Below are 16,267 nucleotides of genomic sequence, written 5' to 3' on the forward strand. Positions count from 1 at the left end.
TGGTGAGTGTGGTGTTGTGATCTGTAGTGTGGTGGTGGTGGTGGTTGAACAGTGTGGTGAGTGTGGTGTTGTGATCTGTAGTGTGGTGGTGGTGGTGGTGGTGGTTGAACAGTGTGGTGAGTGTGTTGTTGTGATCTGCAGTGTGGTGGTGGTGGTGGTTGAACAGTGTGGTGAGTGTGGTGTTGTGATCTGTAGTGTGGTGGTGGTGGTTGAACAGTGTGGTGAGTGTGTTGTTGTGATCTGTAGTGTGGTGGTGGTGGTGGTGGTTGAACAGTGTGGTGAGTGTGGTGTTGTGACCTGCAGTGTGGTGGTGGTGGTTGAACAGTGTGGTGTTGTGACCTGCAGTGTGGTGGTGGTGGTTGAACAGTGTGGTGAGTGTGGTGTTGTGATCTGCAGTGTGGTGGTGGTGGTGGTTGAACAGTGTGGTGAGTGTGGTGTTGTGACCTGCAGTGTGGTGGTGGTGGTGGTGGTGGTGGTTGAACAGTGTGGTGAGTGTGGTGTTGTGATCTGCCGTGGTGGTGGTGGTGGTTGAACAGTGTGGTGAGTGTGGTGTTGTGATCTGTAGTGTGGTGGTGGTGGTGGTTGAACAGTGTGGTGAGTGTGGTGTTGTGATCTGTAGTGTGGTGGTGGTGGTGGTTGAACAGTGTGGTGAGTGTGTTGTTGTGATCTGTAGTGTGATGGTGGTGGTGGTTGAACAGTGTGGTGAGTGTGTTGTTGTGATCTGTAGTGTGGTGGTGGTGGTGGTGGTTGAACAGTGTGGTGAGTGTGGTGTTGTGATCTGTAGTGTGGTGGTGGTGGTTGAACAGTGTGGTGAGTGTGTTGTTGTGATCTGTAGTGTGGTGGTGGTGGTGGTTGAACAGTGTGGTGAGTGTGTTGTTGTGATCTGTAGTGTGATGGTGGTGGTGGTTGAACAGTGTGGTGAGTGTGTTGTTGTGATCTGTAGTGTGGCGATGGTGGTGGTTGAACAGTGTGGTGAGTGTGTTGTTGTGATCTGTAGTGTGGTGGTGGTGGTGGTGGTTGAACAGTGTGGTGAGTGTGTTGTTGTGATCTGCAGTGTGGTGGTGGTGGTTGAACAGTGTGGTGAGTGTGGTGTTGTGATCTGTAGTGTGGTGGTGGTGGTGGTTGAACAGTGTGGTGAGTGTGGTGTTGTGATCTGTAGTGTGGTGGTGGTGGTGGTGGTGGTTGAACAGTGTGGTGAGTGTGTTGTTGTGATCTGCAGTGTGGTGGTGGTGGTGGTTGAACAGTGTGGTGAGTGTGGTGTTGTGATCTGTAGTGTGGTGGTGGTGGTTGAACAGTGTGGTGAGTGTGTTGTTGTGATCTGTAGTGTGGTGGTGGTGGTGGTTGAACAGTGTGGTGAGTGTGGTGTTGTGACCTGCAGTGTGGTGGTGGTGGTTGAACAGTGTGGTGTTGTGACCTGCAGTGTGGTGGTGGTGGTTGAACAGTGTGGTGAGTGTGGTGTTGTGATCTGCAGTGTGGTGGTGGTGGTGGTTGAACAGTGTGGTGAGTGTGGTGTTGTGACCTGCAGTGTGGTGGTGGTGGTGGTGGTTGAACAGTGTGGTGAGTGTGGTGTTGTGATCTGCCGTGGTGGTGGTGGTGGTTGAACAGTGTGGTGAGTGTGGTGTTGTGATCTGTAGTGTGGTGGTGGTGGTGGTTGAACAGTGTGGTGAGTGTGGTGTTGTGATCTGTAGTGTGGTGGTGGTGGTGGTTGAACAGTGTGGTGAGTGTGTTGTTGTGATCTGTAGTGTGATGGTGGTGGTGGTTGAACAGTGTGGTGAGTGTGTTGTTGTGATCTGTAGTGTGGTGGTGGTGGTGGTGGTTGAACAGTGTGGTGAGTGTGGTGTTGTGATCTGTAGTGTGGTGGTGGTGGTTGAACAGTGTGGTGAGTGTGTTGTTGTGATCTGTAGTGTGGTGGTGGTGGTGGTTGAACAGTGTGGTGAGTGTGTTGTTGTGATCTGTAGTGTGATGGTGGTGGTGGTTGAACAGTGTGGTGAGTGTGTTGTTGTGATCTGTAGTGTGGCGATGGTGGTGGTTGAACAGTGTGGTGAGTGTGTTGTTGTGATCTGTAGTGTGGTGGTGGTGGTGGTGGTTGAACAGTGTGGTGAGTGTGGTGTTGTGATCTGCAGTGTGGTGGTGGTTGTGGTGGTTGAACAGTGTGGTGAGTGTGTTGTTGTGACCTGCAGTGTGGTGGTGGTGGTGGTGGTTGAACAGTGTGGTGAGTGTGGTGTTGTGATCTGTAGTGTGGTGGTGGTTGTGGTGGTTGAACAGTGTGGTGAGTGTGTTGTTGTGACCTGCAGTGTGGTGGTGGTGGTGGTGGTTGAACAGTGTGGTGAGTGTGTTGTTGTGATCTGCAGTGTGGTGGTGGTGGTGGTGGTTGAACAGTGTGGTGAGTGTGGTGTTGTGATCTGTAGTGTGGTGGTGGTGGTGGTTGAACAGTGTGGTGAGTGTGGTGTTGTGATCTGTAGTGTGGTGGTGGTGGTGGTTGAACAGTGTGGTGAGTGTGGTGTTGTGATCTGTAGTGTGGTGGTGGTGGTTGAACAGTGTGGTGAGTGTGTTGTTGTGATCTGTAGTGTGGTGGTGGTGGTTGAACAGTGTGGTGAGTGTGTTGTTGTGATCTGTAGTGTGGCGGTGGTGGTGGTTGAACAGTGTGGTGAGTGTGTTGTTGTGATCTGTAGTGTGGCGATGGTGGTGGTTGAACAGTGTGGTGAGTGTGTTGTTGTGATCTGTAGTGTGGTGGTGGTGGTGGTTGAACAGTGTGGTGAGTGTGGTGTTGTGACCTGCAGTGTGGTGGTGGTGGTGGTTGAACAGTGTGGTGAGTGTGTTGTTGTGATCTGTAGTGTGGTGGTGGTGGTTGAACAGTGTGGTGAGTGTGTTGTTGTGATCTGTAGTGTGGCGGTGGTGGTGGTTGAACAGTGTGGTGAGTGTGTTGTTGTGATCTGTAGTGTGATGGTGGTGGTGGTTGAACAGTGTGGTGAGTGTGTTGTTGTGATCTGTAGTGTGGCGATGGTGGTGGTTGAACAGTGTGGTGAGTGTGTTGTTGTGATCTGTAGTGTGGTGGTGGTGGTTGAACAGTGTGGTGAGTGTGGTGTTGTGATCTGTAGTGTGGTGGTGGTGGTTGAACAGTGTGGTGAGTGTGGTGTTGTGATCTGCAGTGTGGTGGTGGTGGTGGTTGAACAGTGTGGTGAGTGTGGTGTTGTGATCTGTAGTGTGGTGGTGGTTGTGGTGGTTGAACAGTGTGGTGAGTGTGTTGTTGTGACCTGCAGTGTGGTGGTGGTGGTGGTGGTTGAACAGTGTGGTGAGTGTGTTGTTGTGATCTGCAGTGTGGTGGTGGTGGTTGAACAGTGTGGTGAGTGTGTTGTTGTGATCTGCAGTGTGGTGGTGGTTGTGGTTGAACAGTGTGGTGAGTGTGGTGTTGTTATCTGCAGTGTGGTGGTTGTGGTGGTTAACCACAGTGTGGTGAGTGAGTGTGACGTTGTGACCTGTTGCTTCTCACCGATTAGTACGGTTGGCTACGTACGGTGCGAAAGAAGTTCAACATGCATCCACAGTTTGGTAGTAGTTGAGCACGGTGTGGATGAGACGAAACAGTAATTCTGATAGACGGAGTCCTCAACACGAGCGGAGTTCACGAGAACAATCGCTATGGGAGTAGCGACAGCAGAGCTATACGGATGCAAGATGATCGCCGGTCAGAAAATAAACCAAGTGAATTCGTGAACGCTGGATCATCAATCAACCCAAGTTCCTTGCCACGAGATTCTCTCAAGCGCAGCGAGTTATGAATTGGGTGCTCCACCCTGCAACGTGTAACAACAGCAAGATTCTACCTCTTGGCCGAACTTGTACTGTGTTACAGCAGCAGTAACAATTATTTTGAGTTAGTTAAGGCCTTGGCACTAAGAGAAAACAAAATAAGCTTTCTTTCGATGCCTCCCGTCTGCCAGATTAGTTACACGGTCCTTCCATAACAAGGTCACGTGAGATTGTGCCAAGCAGATTAATTTGGCTTTTACTATGGACAAGAATATCATTGTTAAATGAGTATTGTGGTGTGGGGTTGCCAAATTGTTTCTGACAGAGTACACAATGGTCTGTGACACTGTGGAACCTGCGACCTCACGGCTCTGCTGCATCACTCTTCGACGCGTTATCAGGTGATATCATGGGTTACTCTATTCAACCAACTACAGTATTAACTTTTTAAAATTTTACCAGGTAAGGCCCACTTGTTATACAACCATGGTAAATAGAGCCCAATTGTCATACTCGCTGGTTCTTTTGGTAAAGTCACGCAGATAGAAAAATAAATAAAACACGACGTTTCGGTCGCAACACAAGCGGCCGTCTTCAGGTGAGAAAAAGTATCTGCTGTTGTGGCTTTATATAGGCACGGTGGGGGGAGGAAGGAGGAATTTGGCTGTAGGAGTTAGGATCGGGAGGGGGGTGGAGGAGTTAGAGCCCAATTTGTTCACTTACCGACCCGTTCCCCTTTCAACGACGGGCTGTTGTAGTTACAGGTAAATATGAATTAACGCATTGTTTAGCCACGTTTCTTTTAGCATGCGTCTATAATGTCGTTAGTATCTTTATGTATTAATAGCCACTGTTAAAATATAAAGTACGTTTTTGGGTGAAAAAAGGTAACTTTCGATGCCATCGGAACGAATTAAGCCTTTGGCGTGTATATCTTATACTCGCTTAACGGCCGTTTGTGTCGTTAAGAAGGGTCATACTGGCAGCGGTCTCAGCCGCACCACCTCTACATAACAAAAGGCTCAGTCCCATTTACACGAAGCTTTACATCAGCCACACCTTAACAACTCTTGGAACCTCCGAGTTCAACCACTCTACACAACAAAGGCTCATTCCTAGCAGCGTGCTTCAGCCGCACCGAACCTCACAATAATAATATCCAGGTGCCTGCCTTGGCTCCTCCCACCCTCAACCAGTATATCTACAAGGACTGTTTTCTTGGAATTTCTCTTACTTTCCACCTGAAGACGGAAGCTTGTGTTGCCTCCGAAACGTTGTGATTTTTTATTTATTTTACTTTAATTAATTTTTATTTTTTACCTACATGACTTTACCGAAAAAAACCTAAGAATATGAAACCTTGCAGTCACGAAAGCTTCAAATCTAGAATTAAAACATACTGAAGAGCTCAACAAAGTGACTTATCGTGTGGAAACTTAGAGCAGCCCAATACTCAAGTCGCACCATTATAAATGCGTAGGGAAAAATCGTAGAACCCGGAGAAAAGTCCACACGACCACAGGAGAACACGCAAACTCCAAGTATACAGGCTTCAGCGTCGTCGGGATCGGACCCACGACTTCCTGCATACCAGGCGAGGTAGTTAACATCTCGCCACCCAGGCGCCCATTCGGCACGATGTCCGACGTTCCGCTCCACGTGCTGCGAGCCTCTTCAGCGAAATCGGACAACTGCCGAGCTACGCCACGCGGTACGACCCGGAAATCCATCGGTGAGCGGTAACCACTGCACTTGCCTCTACGCACAGAGGATCTAAATTTAACACCGGCGTGACAAAAAATGCTAATCAAGCTGCCAGTGCAAACAAAGATGGCACACACAGCTATCGGCTACGCAGTGCTGCATTTTGTTCCACTCTAAGTTTAGATTTTAGTCACAGCCACACAACTGAGGTGACACTTGAGAGGTATATACAGTAAAGTCACGTAGAAGGGAAATAATAAAATAATACAAATAAAACAATAAAATACAATTCTCACGACGTTTCGGCCACAACGCAAGCAGCCGTCCTCAGGTGAGGAACAGGGCTGTCGGAAAGACAGCGTCCGACAGCCCTGTTCTCCACCTGAGGACGGCTGCTTGCGTTGTGGCTGAAACGTGAGAATTGTATTTTATTATGTTTTATTACTTTATTATTTCCCTTCTACGTGACTTTACCGAAAGAACCAAGAAGATGAATCCCTGCAGTCACGAAAGCTTTAAATCGAAAGGTATATACAGTATCAGATTAGAGGCCTGTAAAAGTGTTAACAGATTTCAGACATGTTGGGCGTAAGAAAATGGATGTGCTCCCAGCTTATTTCATGACGTGCACAATACCCGTACAGTCTGGGATTGACACCGTGCGGATCGTGGTATTTACTTGACCATACTTCACCATGCTGGTCAGTGCGTGTGGGTGGAGGTAAAAGGCCATAGATGTAAGGGGTACAGAAGCACAGTAGACTTGGTATTTGCAGCAATGCCCTCTGATACCCACAATGTAGCCCCGTAGCCTGTACAATCGATTATGCACGATGAGCACCCATTAAAAATAATTCAAGTGATACTATTGTAGCGTTGACTAGCGTTGACTCTTTAAATGGCCTACACCGAAGTCATTGCATATGACGAACTAAATATTTCACATTACAAATGGATGCTATCATATATATTGGATTTTCGTATATATCATGTAGTAAGGGCTATTTTTAAATCTGTATAGGAATGGCCTATAGCAAGACCATCAAAGGCAAGCCGAAGGGGCAGTGATAGCCAGACAGCAGACATCCTTGAAAACAGTCAGTTACTCATAACGAGTATGGAAACACATCATCATTATCTGTCGATCCCCAAACTCTGCGTGGGCATGATCTCGATCGTGAAGACGCTTGCCACTGAAACTTCCAGCCAAACCAAATTAGTAAACCAGCGACAACTCCTGCTGGAGACTTCAACGCAGCCTAGGGCCATCCTCTGTGCGTGCAGCATCGATTCATTAATGATCGGCGAGGTGAGGTGTGTGTGTGTCATGTTTTTGAAGAGCAGGGCCAATTTCCCAGAGGCCAAGCCCGTCTCAGCACAATTCACGCCCCCCACACCGCTCCCGTCTCCCTTATTTGAATTACAATGTGTAATTTCACGTGAATTGATGAGCTTCGTTCACCTGATAAGAGCCCCCCCCCCCGCCCAGAATAGAATACCACCTTCTCTGGGAGTCGCTTTGTCACATCGGTCAATGTTCCACTTGGTATGCGCGCACGGTCGAGGATTTCTATTCCAGGAAAAAGCAATCATTAATGTCACCCGCTCCACCTTCGGTTCAGCCCAGGTGGAGAGGCATCCTTTCTGCTGCGTGTCGTGCCGATGTCCGTACGTGACTGGCGGTGTTAAATACGGCGCGCACCAATGTATGGACGTCGAGTAACGTGTCCAAACAAACACCGAACTGGTGACCCACGGACCGCCGTGGAAACAAAAGGGCAGCACTTTCAACTGGAAAACCAGAGAAGATGCGGATACCTAATGCATGAGTGGGAATTCAAAATACTCTACCATGTGTGGACTGCGGACATGAACTCCAAACCATGGTCATCTGAACTTCGCGCTGCCCCAGATATAAATTTAGAGGCGATGGGCGTCTCTTCAATCCGCCTAATGTGAGACACAGCAATTGAACGGCTAAGTCATGGACAACTGAATCTCTAATGCCGTATGAAAGAAGCGTAAAAACAAATCTCACGTCCGCTCACGCAGCAGAAGTTCATGTGTTTGTATCACCCGCTCCTGGCCATACGCGCAGAAGAGTTTGACGTGGCCAACACTGCTCACCTGCCATGAGCGCAGAGCACATGCCGCTGGCACGGACATGTGAACGCACGGGCATGTGAACGCGTGGGCATGTGAACGCGTGGGCATGTGAACGCGTGGGCATGTGAACGCGTGGGCATGTGAACGCGTGGGCATGTGAATATTCCCTCGTTATTCACGAACTTGCTATCCGCAATTTTGGCTATGCACGCAGCGCATCCGGCACCCTAGACGACTGCATCATGCCAGACAAAGAGAGAGAGAGAAATAAAGTGATGAGAGAGAATGTGATGCAAGAAAGCGATGAGATAAAGAGATGAGAGAGAAAGTGATGAGGGAGACAGTAATGAGATAAAGAGATGAGAGAGATATAACTTTCGAAGCTTTAGAAGCATCTGCAGACTTTGAGAAGCTTTCAATGCATGTTTGTCTTTTGATCATTTTCACGTATTTAATAGCTTATTTATGTATTTACTGAAGGTAATTAATTAAAATTTGCTCTTCACGTGCATCTCTGGAACGTACTCGCCACTAGCGAGAGAACACTGTCGACACGTATTCCACCACTCCATCTCTGCAGCAGTCATCATCCTCGCTGCCGCGTTTGGCTGCCGCTCCGTCGTTAGTCTCGACCACCGCTCCGTCGCCCCATCGAGTGACGCGTCCTGCCCAAGCCCGTTGACTTTGCTTCACAGTCTCATGTATGTGTACGTACGCGTGTCGAACGTCTTTCGCACCGTACATAGCCAACCATGCTAATCGTAGGTACGGGAGGGGGGGGGGGACGACAACAAAAGTAAACAAAAAGCAGTTCTAAAGAATTGCGTTTTCAATCCAGATTTAAGCTCCAGTGGCTTCCAAAGTCAATTTAGACGTCTCTCACTACGCGTTTATTCTCTCACCCCCGGTTCCCTGTCAGCCGGTGTCATTTACAAGCGCTCACTGCCACGTGCTTCTTTGCCCGCTCGATGGGTTCCATTTTCTCTCTCGGTGTCCGTGTTTCGATGCGCGAGGCCGCGTCAGACGACGTTCACTCGTTGAAAATATACTTCTCTTCTTTCAAGATAAATGCGATAAAACAAAAGGTCACCACGCGTGACAAATTCGCTTGGCAAACGGATATAATTGTTGAACGGACACACGTTTAAACACGCAAAGGTTACAGTACTGCCGATCTCGGGAAACAATTTAAGGTGAAGAGGGAACACATGAATGAGATGGTGGCAAAACGAGGGCAGGTTGCAGTTATTTTTGAAAAATCTGAACTTGATTATGCATCTATTCATGCCAAAGTAAGCTCATTACACAGACGATCGGGGGAAGATGGGTTCGGATGGTTAAAAGCCCACCCATTTTCAACTGTCACATCCAGTTAGCGGTAATAAGCATTGGGTTCAATCGTACGGTTGCCAAATTACACATCAAAGCACGGCTGATTACCCGTCTTGCTTGGAAAAATTAGGTGGACGACCGCATGTGCGGTAAATGTTGTTTGGCAAGGAAGATACCTTCCCTCTGAAAGCTGAAGAGTCATCGCGCAGGCATTTAGGATGTAAGCGCAACAGCAGAGGGAAACGTGGCCCTCTGACACTTTCCTCTCCAGCCTCGAATAAACTTTGGGGCCGTCCATAAATGACGTCACGCGATTTTGGACGATTTTTTTACCCGCCCCTCGTCACACGGCGTCACAAGAAGTCAGACCCCCCCTCCCATATGTCATCATATTTCCATTTTGAAAATAAAACATGCTTCAAATCGCTTTAAACTATTGTCATTGTAGTGCGTATTTAATGTGGCGCTGCACTTTGATGTTGTCGGAGAAAACATTAATTAAAAAGTCTTTTTAATTAAGTAGAACGTGTCGTCTATATTTATTTAAAGTTGCGCATTTTGATGCGAGGTCACATTTCTTAACCCCCCCCCCCCTCGTCACAAATGTCTGACCCCCCCCCCGGTTGCGTGACGTCATTTATGGACGGCCCCTTTGCATTGCAGCCGCACACACACTTGCAATCCTACTGCAGCGACACATTCGCACAGGTGTCATGTTCACCTTACCCTGCCTGCCTCGACAGAATGAGTGCAGGTCGTACGCACAGTTTGAATGTTGAACTTCTTTCGCACCGTACGAAGCCAACCGTGCTAATCGGAGGTGCGGAGCGTCGCACGGAGGATTATAATGATCTGATGAGTTAGTCGGCACTGTGCTGCACATCTTGACACTCGAAATAAGTCCAGCGTACATACAAGCAGGACAATGTTGTATTGCACATCTACGTACAACACAAGACACATTGCCAATACGCGCAGGCGCGTGTACAAGTACTCCTACTGCACCACCCCATGCCGTGCAGGTAGTGGGACTTATACTGGCAGGAACCTCCTGGTTACACCAGCCCACAGGGGATTATTGTGTCCGTCCGTCGTGCAGGGAGGGGCTGGGGTGGGGAGGGGCTGAGTGGGGAGGGGCTGGTCACCCCGTGGTGCCCTTATAAAACTCAACGTTTATCCTACTCACGCCCTACTTCTGCCCGTCCTCACAGTCGGCCATATTTGCGGAATACACCACGCCGCCGTTGACCCTGGCCATTGACCGAGCAACCCAACGTTCCTACTAGCTCCCTCCGCAGGAATGTGTTCTGACCATGAACCACCACGTTGGTCAGTGGGTTGACGAATGCCGAGAGCATAGACGTTTTAGCATAGTACAGTACAACAATAATTGTTATGCACAATACATGTATTAAGCATGGTGGTCACCCATCCAACAACTCTCCAGGTCCAACGCCTGCTTAGCTTCAAAGATATAAATACATTAATTTACATCTCTTTGTCAAGCTACTGCTGGATGAAGGCCTCACCACACCGTGGCTGTTCTTTGACCACACTTCACCACGCTGGTCAGTGAGAGTTGATGAAGTGGAATCGACGCAGGAGTGTGTCGACTGTGTGACAGCAGAGGGATCTTAGCATAAGGTGGGGGGGGGGAGATAAGGTTTGCCGCCATCATCGGCACCGGTATTAATGATCTCACCACCTCGATAGGCATATATGGTCACACGGAGGTCATTTGCATACAAAATTCATTGCACCTCCGATTGGCACGGTTGGCTACGTACGGTACGAAAGAAGTTCAACACACATTGTGCACTAGAGAGGAGCAATTCTGAGGTTAATGACAACAACAGCCCACCCTGGTGTGTCTGCAAATGCATGTCAAATGTGTTTTAGTCCAACTTAAAACTTCGGCTGTATGTCGATGCTGTCGGATGTTGATTTTGAATTCAACAGAGTTTATTCGTGTAGTGGACAGACATCTCAATTGAGGAGCTTCTTAAAAAAAAAACACGCCGCTTGGCACAGCGAGGCATATTCGTCTTTATATATGCATGCACTGTATCCACACGCACGGCGTGCGTGAATAATGCATGGCATGCGACACAAACGACGCTGAAAATCCCGAGAGGTGGAAAGCACGCGTCGTGGACATTAACATCCAGTTGCGAGGATGGCACGAGATGGATAGGCAAGACAACACAGCAGACACGCATTCTAGGGTAGTGTGCTCAGAGACTGGCATGCCACAAGAGACGTCCCTGGAGTGCCGTGGTGTTTTGTTGGCAGAGGAAAGGAATGAACCTTCCGCTTCACAAGCCAGCACAGACGGACCCTCTGTGCCGTTCAGTGGCCGATCCAGCTCCCAACCCCCCCATACACCTCCCGCCCTCCCCTCTCCCCATTGGTCGTGGCGCTCTACAGCAGATATCCGTCAGCACCCACTCCCGGCCCTCTGTTGTGATGGCACTTTTATAATGGATTGTGTCCACAGGCGGAGCTGTGGAAGCTCGAATTGGCGCATTCTTATATGAACCCTGTGAACTCTGCTCACATCTGTGGCGAGTGATATCAGAATTGGTTGACGCCCCCCCCACCAACCTGCCTTGAGCTACGTGGTGAAGTATGGTCAAACACCCCCCCCCCATTCTTCCTCCACACACACGACAGAAATGGCGTGGGTTGGGCCTTTATATTGTATCGTATCGATTACTGGCTATACATTATTGTGTCAACAAGTACATACGAACTGTAATTCACATTGGCAATAGACGTAACTGTACTATAAATAGATTGACGTTAAACCATGCATATATGGCTAGTGTATATATGCACATGTAGTTTAAACATTATGTAAAACTGTTTCATGAAAGGCGATTTTGTACAAAACATTTCCAACAGCCATTTGCATCTCATGGAAACGCAGAGACAAATAATGCATTCTGGAATAATCACATTCAAGCAGATATATCTGGACTGATTTTCCAATTCTTATGAGTCTGATTTCATGCTGTAGGCAATACTCATCCTCGTATCAACCATTCGGCTCGGCGCATTTCGTCAAACGAGGTACACAAAAAGACAACATTGGCGACACAATCATTTGAGAATGCTAATCATGACCCGCATCCGCAATGCGGGATGGAGTGTGTGCACGCGCTGGCGGGGACTTCACAGCCCAGGTGTGCGGCCACACCAAACAGACGCACGCGTTCACGCGCCTACAGGTAAACACAGGTGTAGGTAGCGGAGTTAGCGCGCCCTGCGCTTCGAACCCGAGTTCGATTCCAGCTCACGAACAATAACAGTAGGGGCGGGGGGAAAGGGGGGATATCTGAACCCGTGTCCTGGCGCTCTCGTAGGTAGACTCAGCCTTAAATGAGTACTCTGGTGCGGTGTGTAAACGCTGTGTGGGGTGGGCGTGCGTGGGTGCGTATGTATGTGTGTATTTGTGTATGGGGAGCGGTAGTGTACCGGTTAGCGCGCTGCGCTATGAAACAGGCGAACCCGAGTTCGATTCCCGCTCACGGCCAATCACCAGTGACGTTTATCTGAACCGGTGCTGGGCCACCCCTAGGTCGACTCAGCCTCAAATGAGTGGATGTTGCAGTGTGTAAACATCGCCACTGGGGAGACAAATGCGGTCGGGCGTGGTGCTGGCCTTAACAGTTTCTCGCTAACTGTCCCAAAAGTCTGTTAAGGCTATCCGAGCAAACCTTGGTAACAATATTGACAGCTCACGTTCAAGACCAGGCCAAGAGGCCATGAACGATGACAAACGAATGGAAAGAAATCTTGAAAAGAAGAAGAAAAGAAGCAGCGTGGAGGAATCACACAGTCAGGAGAGAGGGACACGTGGATCAAGGGAAAAAAACGCAAATCAGAGACATCGCGTTGACCTGATCCTGGTGAGAAAATGTCAGCCCAGGGAATGGAACCAGCGCGCCAGAGAGGTCCAACCGCCGCGGAGATGGCGAAATGAGATTAATGGGTTCACGTGCAGGAGAGTGAAATAATTGATTGTGGCACCAGAGGCCCGTGAGGGAGGGCGACTGCGTGTGTAGCTCTTCATTCTCCATCCATCAGTGGGTAGATCATGGCTCACGATGATGCTAAAGATCCCCCCCCTCAAGACCATCAGTCTCTTCATCAAAGGACACCCAACACACACACAGCTGTCTACTGGACATCTGTGAAAAAAGAGCTTTACAGCTAATCGGATTCCTCCAGTATACATTCCGTATTCCGATTCTGACAAGACATCTGTGGGAAAAAATTGCTTCATAGCTCATCGGATTCCTCCAGTATAAACGCATCATTCGGATTTTGGTCAACACACAGACACGGAAGCGTGCACCCACCTCCTTGAGGATCTGCAGTTCCTTGCGCATGACTTCGCACGCCTGCTCCAGCTCGTCGTGTTGCTGCTGCAAGATCTGCTTCTCCTCCAGCACGACCAGACCGTACTCGGCGGCCTGGATCTTCTGTTTGCTCGTCTCCGCCAGCTCCCGACTCAACCTATCCACCTCGCCGAGGAGCCATCTCTCGCCCTCCTCCATCGCGGCCCCACTGCGCGACGCGTCGCCGCCGATGTCCGCGCCGGTGCAGGGAGACGAGCAAGAGGATGAAGCCTTGGGTGACGATGTCGACGACGACGATGATGACGACGACGACGACGACGACGATAGGGATGAGTAGGAGGAGGTGGTGGAACGGCAGGAGCTAGACGGTGAGAAGCCACTGCACATCGTTCCGTCTCCGTGACCTCCGGTTGTCGGTCGGCACAAGACGGTGACGTCCTGAGCGCAGTGGCCCACTGCGGTGCTATCCATGGTGCAGGACCCTCTTTGATGTCACGCCACGGGAGTCGGCACCTGGTGACGCCGGGAAGAGCCCAGTTTCTCTCTCTCACCCTCCCACCCCGATCTCTCTGTGGATCTAATAATCTCAGATTCAGTCACGCCGAATGACAGGCTTGCTCCTTGCTGCAGCGTCTCAACCTTCAACTGCTGCGTCCTCTCTCCTTCAGGAGCACACAAGACTGCGCATGTGTGTGTGTGGTTATGTGTGTGTGGTTGTGTGTGGTTATGTGTGTGTGGTTATGTGTGTGTGTGGTTATGTATGTGTGTGGTTATGTGTGTGTGTGGTTGTGTGTGGTTGTGTGTGTGTGGTTATGTGTGTGGGTGGTTATGTGTGGGTGGTTGTGTGTGGTTGTGTGTGTGTGGTTATGTGTGTGTGGTTATGTGTGTGTGTGGTTGTGTGTGGTTGTGTGTGTGTGGTTATGTGTGTGGGTGGTTATGTGTGTGGGTGGTTGTGTGTCTGTGCGGTTGTGTGTGTGTGTTGTGTCGTTGAGTGTTTGCGCGTGTGCAAGATGGGTGTTTGTGTTTTGTTTTTGTGTGTTTCGTATGACCGGCGTTTATAGTTGTGTGTACGTGTGGTGTGCTGGGTGTTTAGAGCCGTGAGAGTGTATTGGTGTGCATATGATGTGGTGGGTGTTTATAGCTCTGACAGTAGATGGTTGTTGTGGTTGTGCGTGTTTTTTTAGACGTGTGCTTAAGTGTTTGCGACTAAGCGTTTGGTTTTGGCTATGCAGTATCTATGCGCGCGTGTGTGTGTGTATGTGTTCAGCTGGTGTGTTGTATATTTAGCCTGAAGCAGCCACCGCTCGTTTTCTACGTTGTCTGCGACTATCGTGTGTATCGCATCGACGCCGCGCGTGTCTCCGTGTGTGCGTGTGTTGTTGTTGTATCCGCCAGCGCAGTCAGTCAGTCAGTCGAGCCACCCGCTCCGTTGCTTTGCGGTGTTTACGCGGCACGGAGAACACCGTCGCGAAGTGCGTGCGCGGAGTCTCGGACACAATCCCCCCCCCTCTCTCTCTCTCCGCTTTCCTATTCCGCTCCTCCTTGGCTCCCCTCGCCGCTCGCTCCCCCTTCTCTCTCCTCGCTGGCCGGGCGAGCCGAGCGCCTTGCCTTCATCTCGCTTGAAGGGGACGCGAGGAAGGCGATGGTGAAGAACGGGGAGCAGCGTGGAAATCCCTCCCCGCCACGCGCGTCGCCATCTGTGCGCGCCGCCCTCGCAGCGAGGAGCGTAGCGCAGTGCCGAGCCGGTTTATGGCGAGGGGGGGGGATGAGGAGGAGCCTGTGTGCCTGCTAACGCCCCCGGTTCCTTGGCTGCACAGATGCCTATTCCTTTGGTGATGTCATGGCTGGGCCCTCTCCCCTCCCTCCCAACATGCCAGAGTGTGTGTGGGTGCAGAGACTTTGCGGCTCTGGTGGTGACACGTCAGCTGCTGCCGGCTACAGCATTGGCTCAGAGGCACATTGCACAGGGAAAGATTGTGGAGATTTGGATTTGGAGAGGGGAGTTGCGGGGGGATGATGGTGGTGGTGGGAGGGGGGAGGTGGGAGGTCTCCTTCCTTTTTTATTTTGGGGAAGAGGGAGAGAGAGAGAAGTCACTGCGCAAAGGAGAGAAACACAAGTGGTTAGCCCACCGTGCTCCCAACCCGACGGCTACGGCTAACAAACAGGGTCGCGTGATAATTCTAAGACGGGCCCTGTTCTACTCACTCGTCACCAACCCTGATGGATGGTGGCACAACAACAACACAATTCATGACCGACATTGTATGGCGAGGCATTTATTTTCCATTCGTGGATTTAGAATGGCGGGTGGTCAAATTTTGTATATGTTAAAAAGTGCGTAGCCCAGAAAACATGAATTTCCCTTGCTGCAAGATTATATATCATTCGCCGTCTGCCAGACCAATTCGCAGCGTTTAGAGGGCTTATCTTGTTCCTCAAGCCTATTCTGTATTAACGGGTTTGGAAATGTTTTCAGGGCGAGTTAAAAATAATCACCTCGTACAAGGCTAAAGGAATGCCCTTCCTTCCTCAAGTAATGTCAGTGTGCAGTACCGTACTGTATATGATAGAAGCGTATCCTGGATGTAATGTGTGCCACGGAACTTCATAAAGTTTTTGAGCATAAGTCACAACGTGAAAATGATTCCCAGTGCTTCTTTTCTGTGCAGCCTAGACTCAGTGGTGGAAATTCCCCATTCTTATGACGAGGATTTCCAAAACACAACGTTTGAGAACTAGTTATAATTAGCAAACTTAGCGTATTTACTGTGCATAGAAAATAAACAAAATTTTTTCAAATATATTTAGGCCTACACGTAGAAATACAATACATAATTATACTCACGTAATCAACCAATCACGATGTCTAATTGGCTCTCTCTAATATAACTAATTGTCTGCCTGTTCAAAATATGCAGCTGGTAAAGTCGTTATACTAATCGAAACCTCCTGGTTACACCAGCCCACAGGGGATTATTGTGTCCGTCGTGCAGGGAGGGGCTGGGTGGTG

At 49.5% G+C, this 16,267-nt stretch overlaps 1 protein-coding gene across 1 annotated transcript in view; it reads right to left on the reverse strand.

Annotated features, from left to right (window-relative positions):
* The window catches only part of LOC144730072 (protein bicaudal D homolog 2-like), an 88,911-nt gene extending 73,757 nt beyond the window's left edge, over nucleotides 1–15,154 (reverse strand). The window contains exon 1 of the mRNA XM_078610596.1: nucleotides 13,257–15,154. Coding sequence (XP_078466722.1) covers nucleotides 13,257–13,727 — 471 coding nt within the window. The 5' untranslated portion in view covers nucleotides 13,728–15,154. The remainder of the gene's footprint in view (nucleotides 1–13,256) is intronic.
* Between the last annotated feature and the right edge of the window lie 1,113 nt (nucleotides 15,155–16,267).

This window comes from Lampetra planeri, chromosome 34 (genome assembly GCF_965212315.1).
Source record: "Lampetra planeri chromosome 34, kcLamPlan1.2.h2, whole genome shotgun sequence".
Classification (NCBI taxonomy): domain Eukaryota; kingdom Metazoa; phylum Chordata; class Hyperoartia; order Petromyzontiformes; family Petromyzontidae; genus Lampetra; species Lampetra planeri.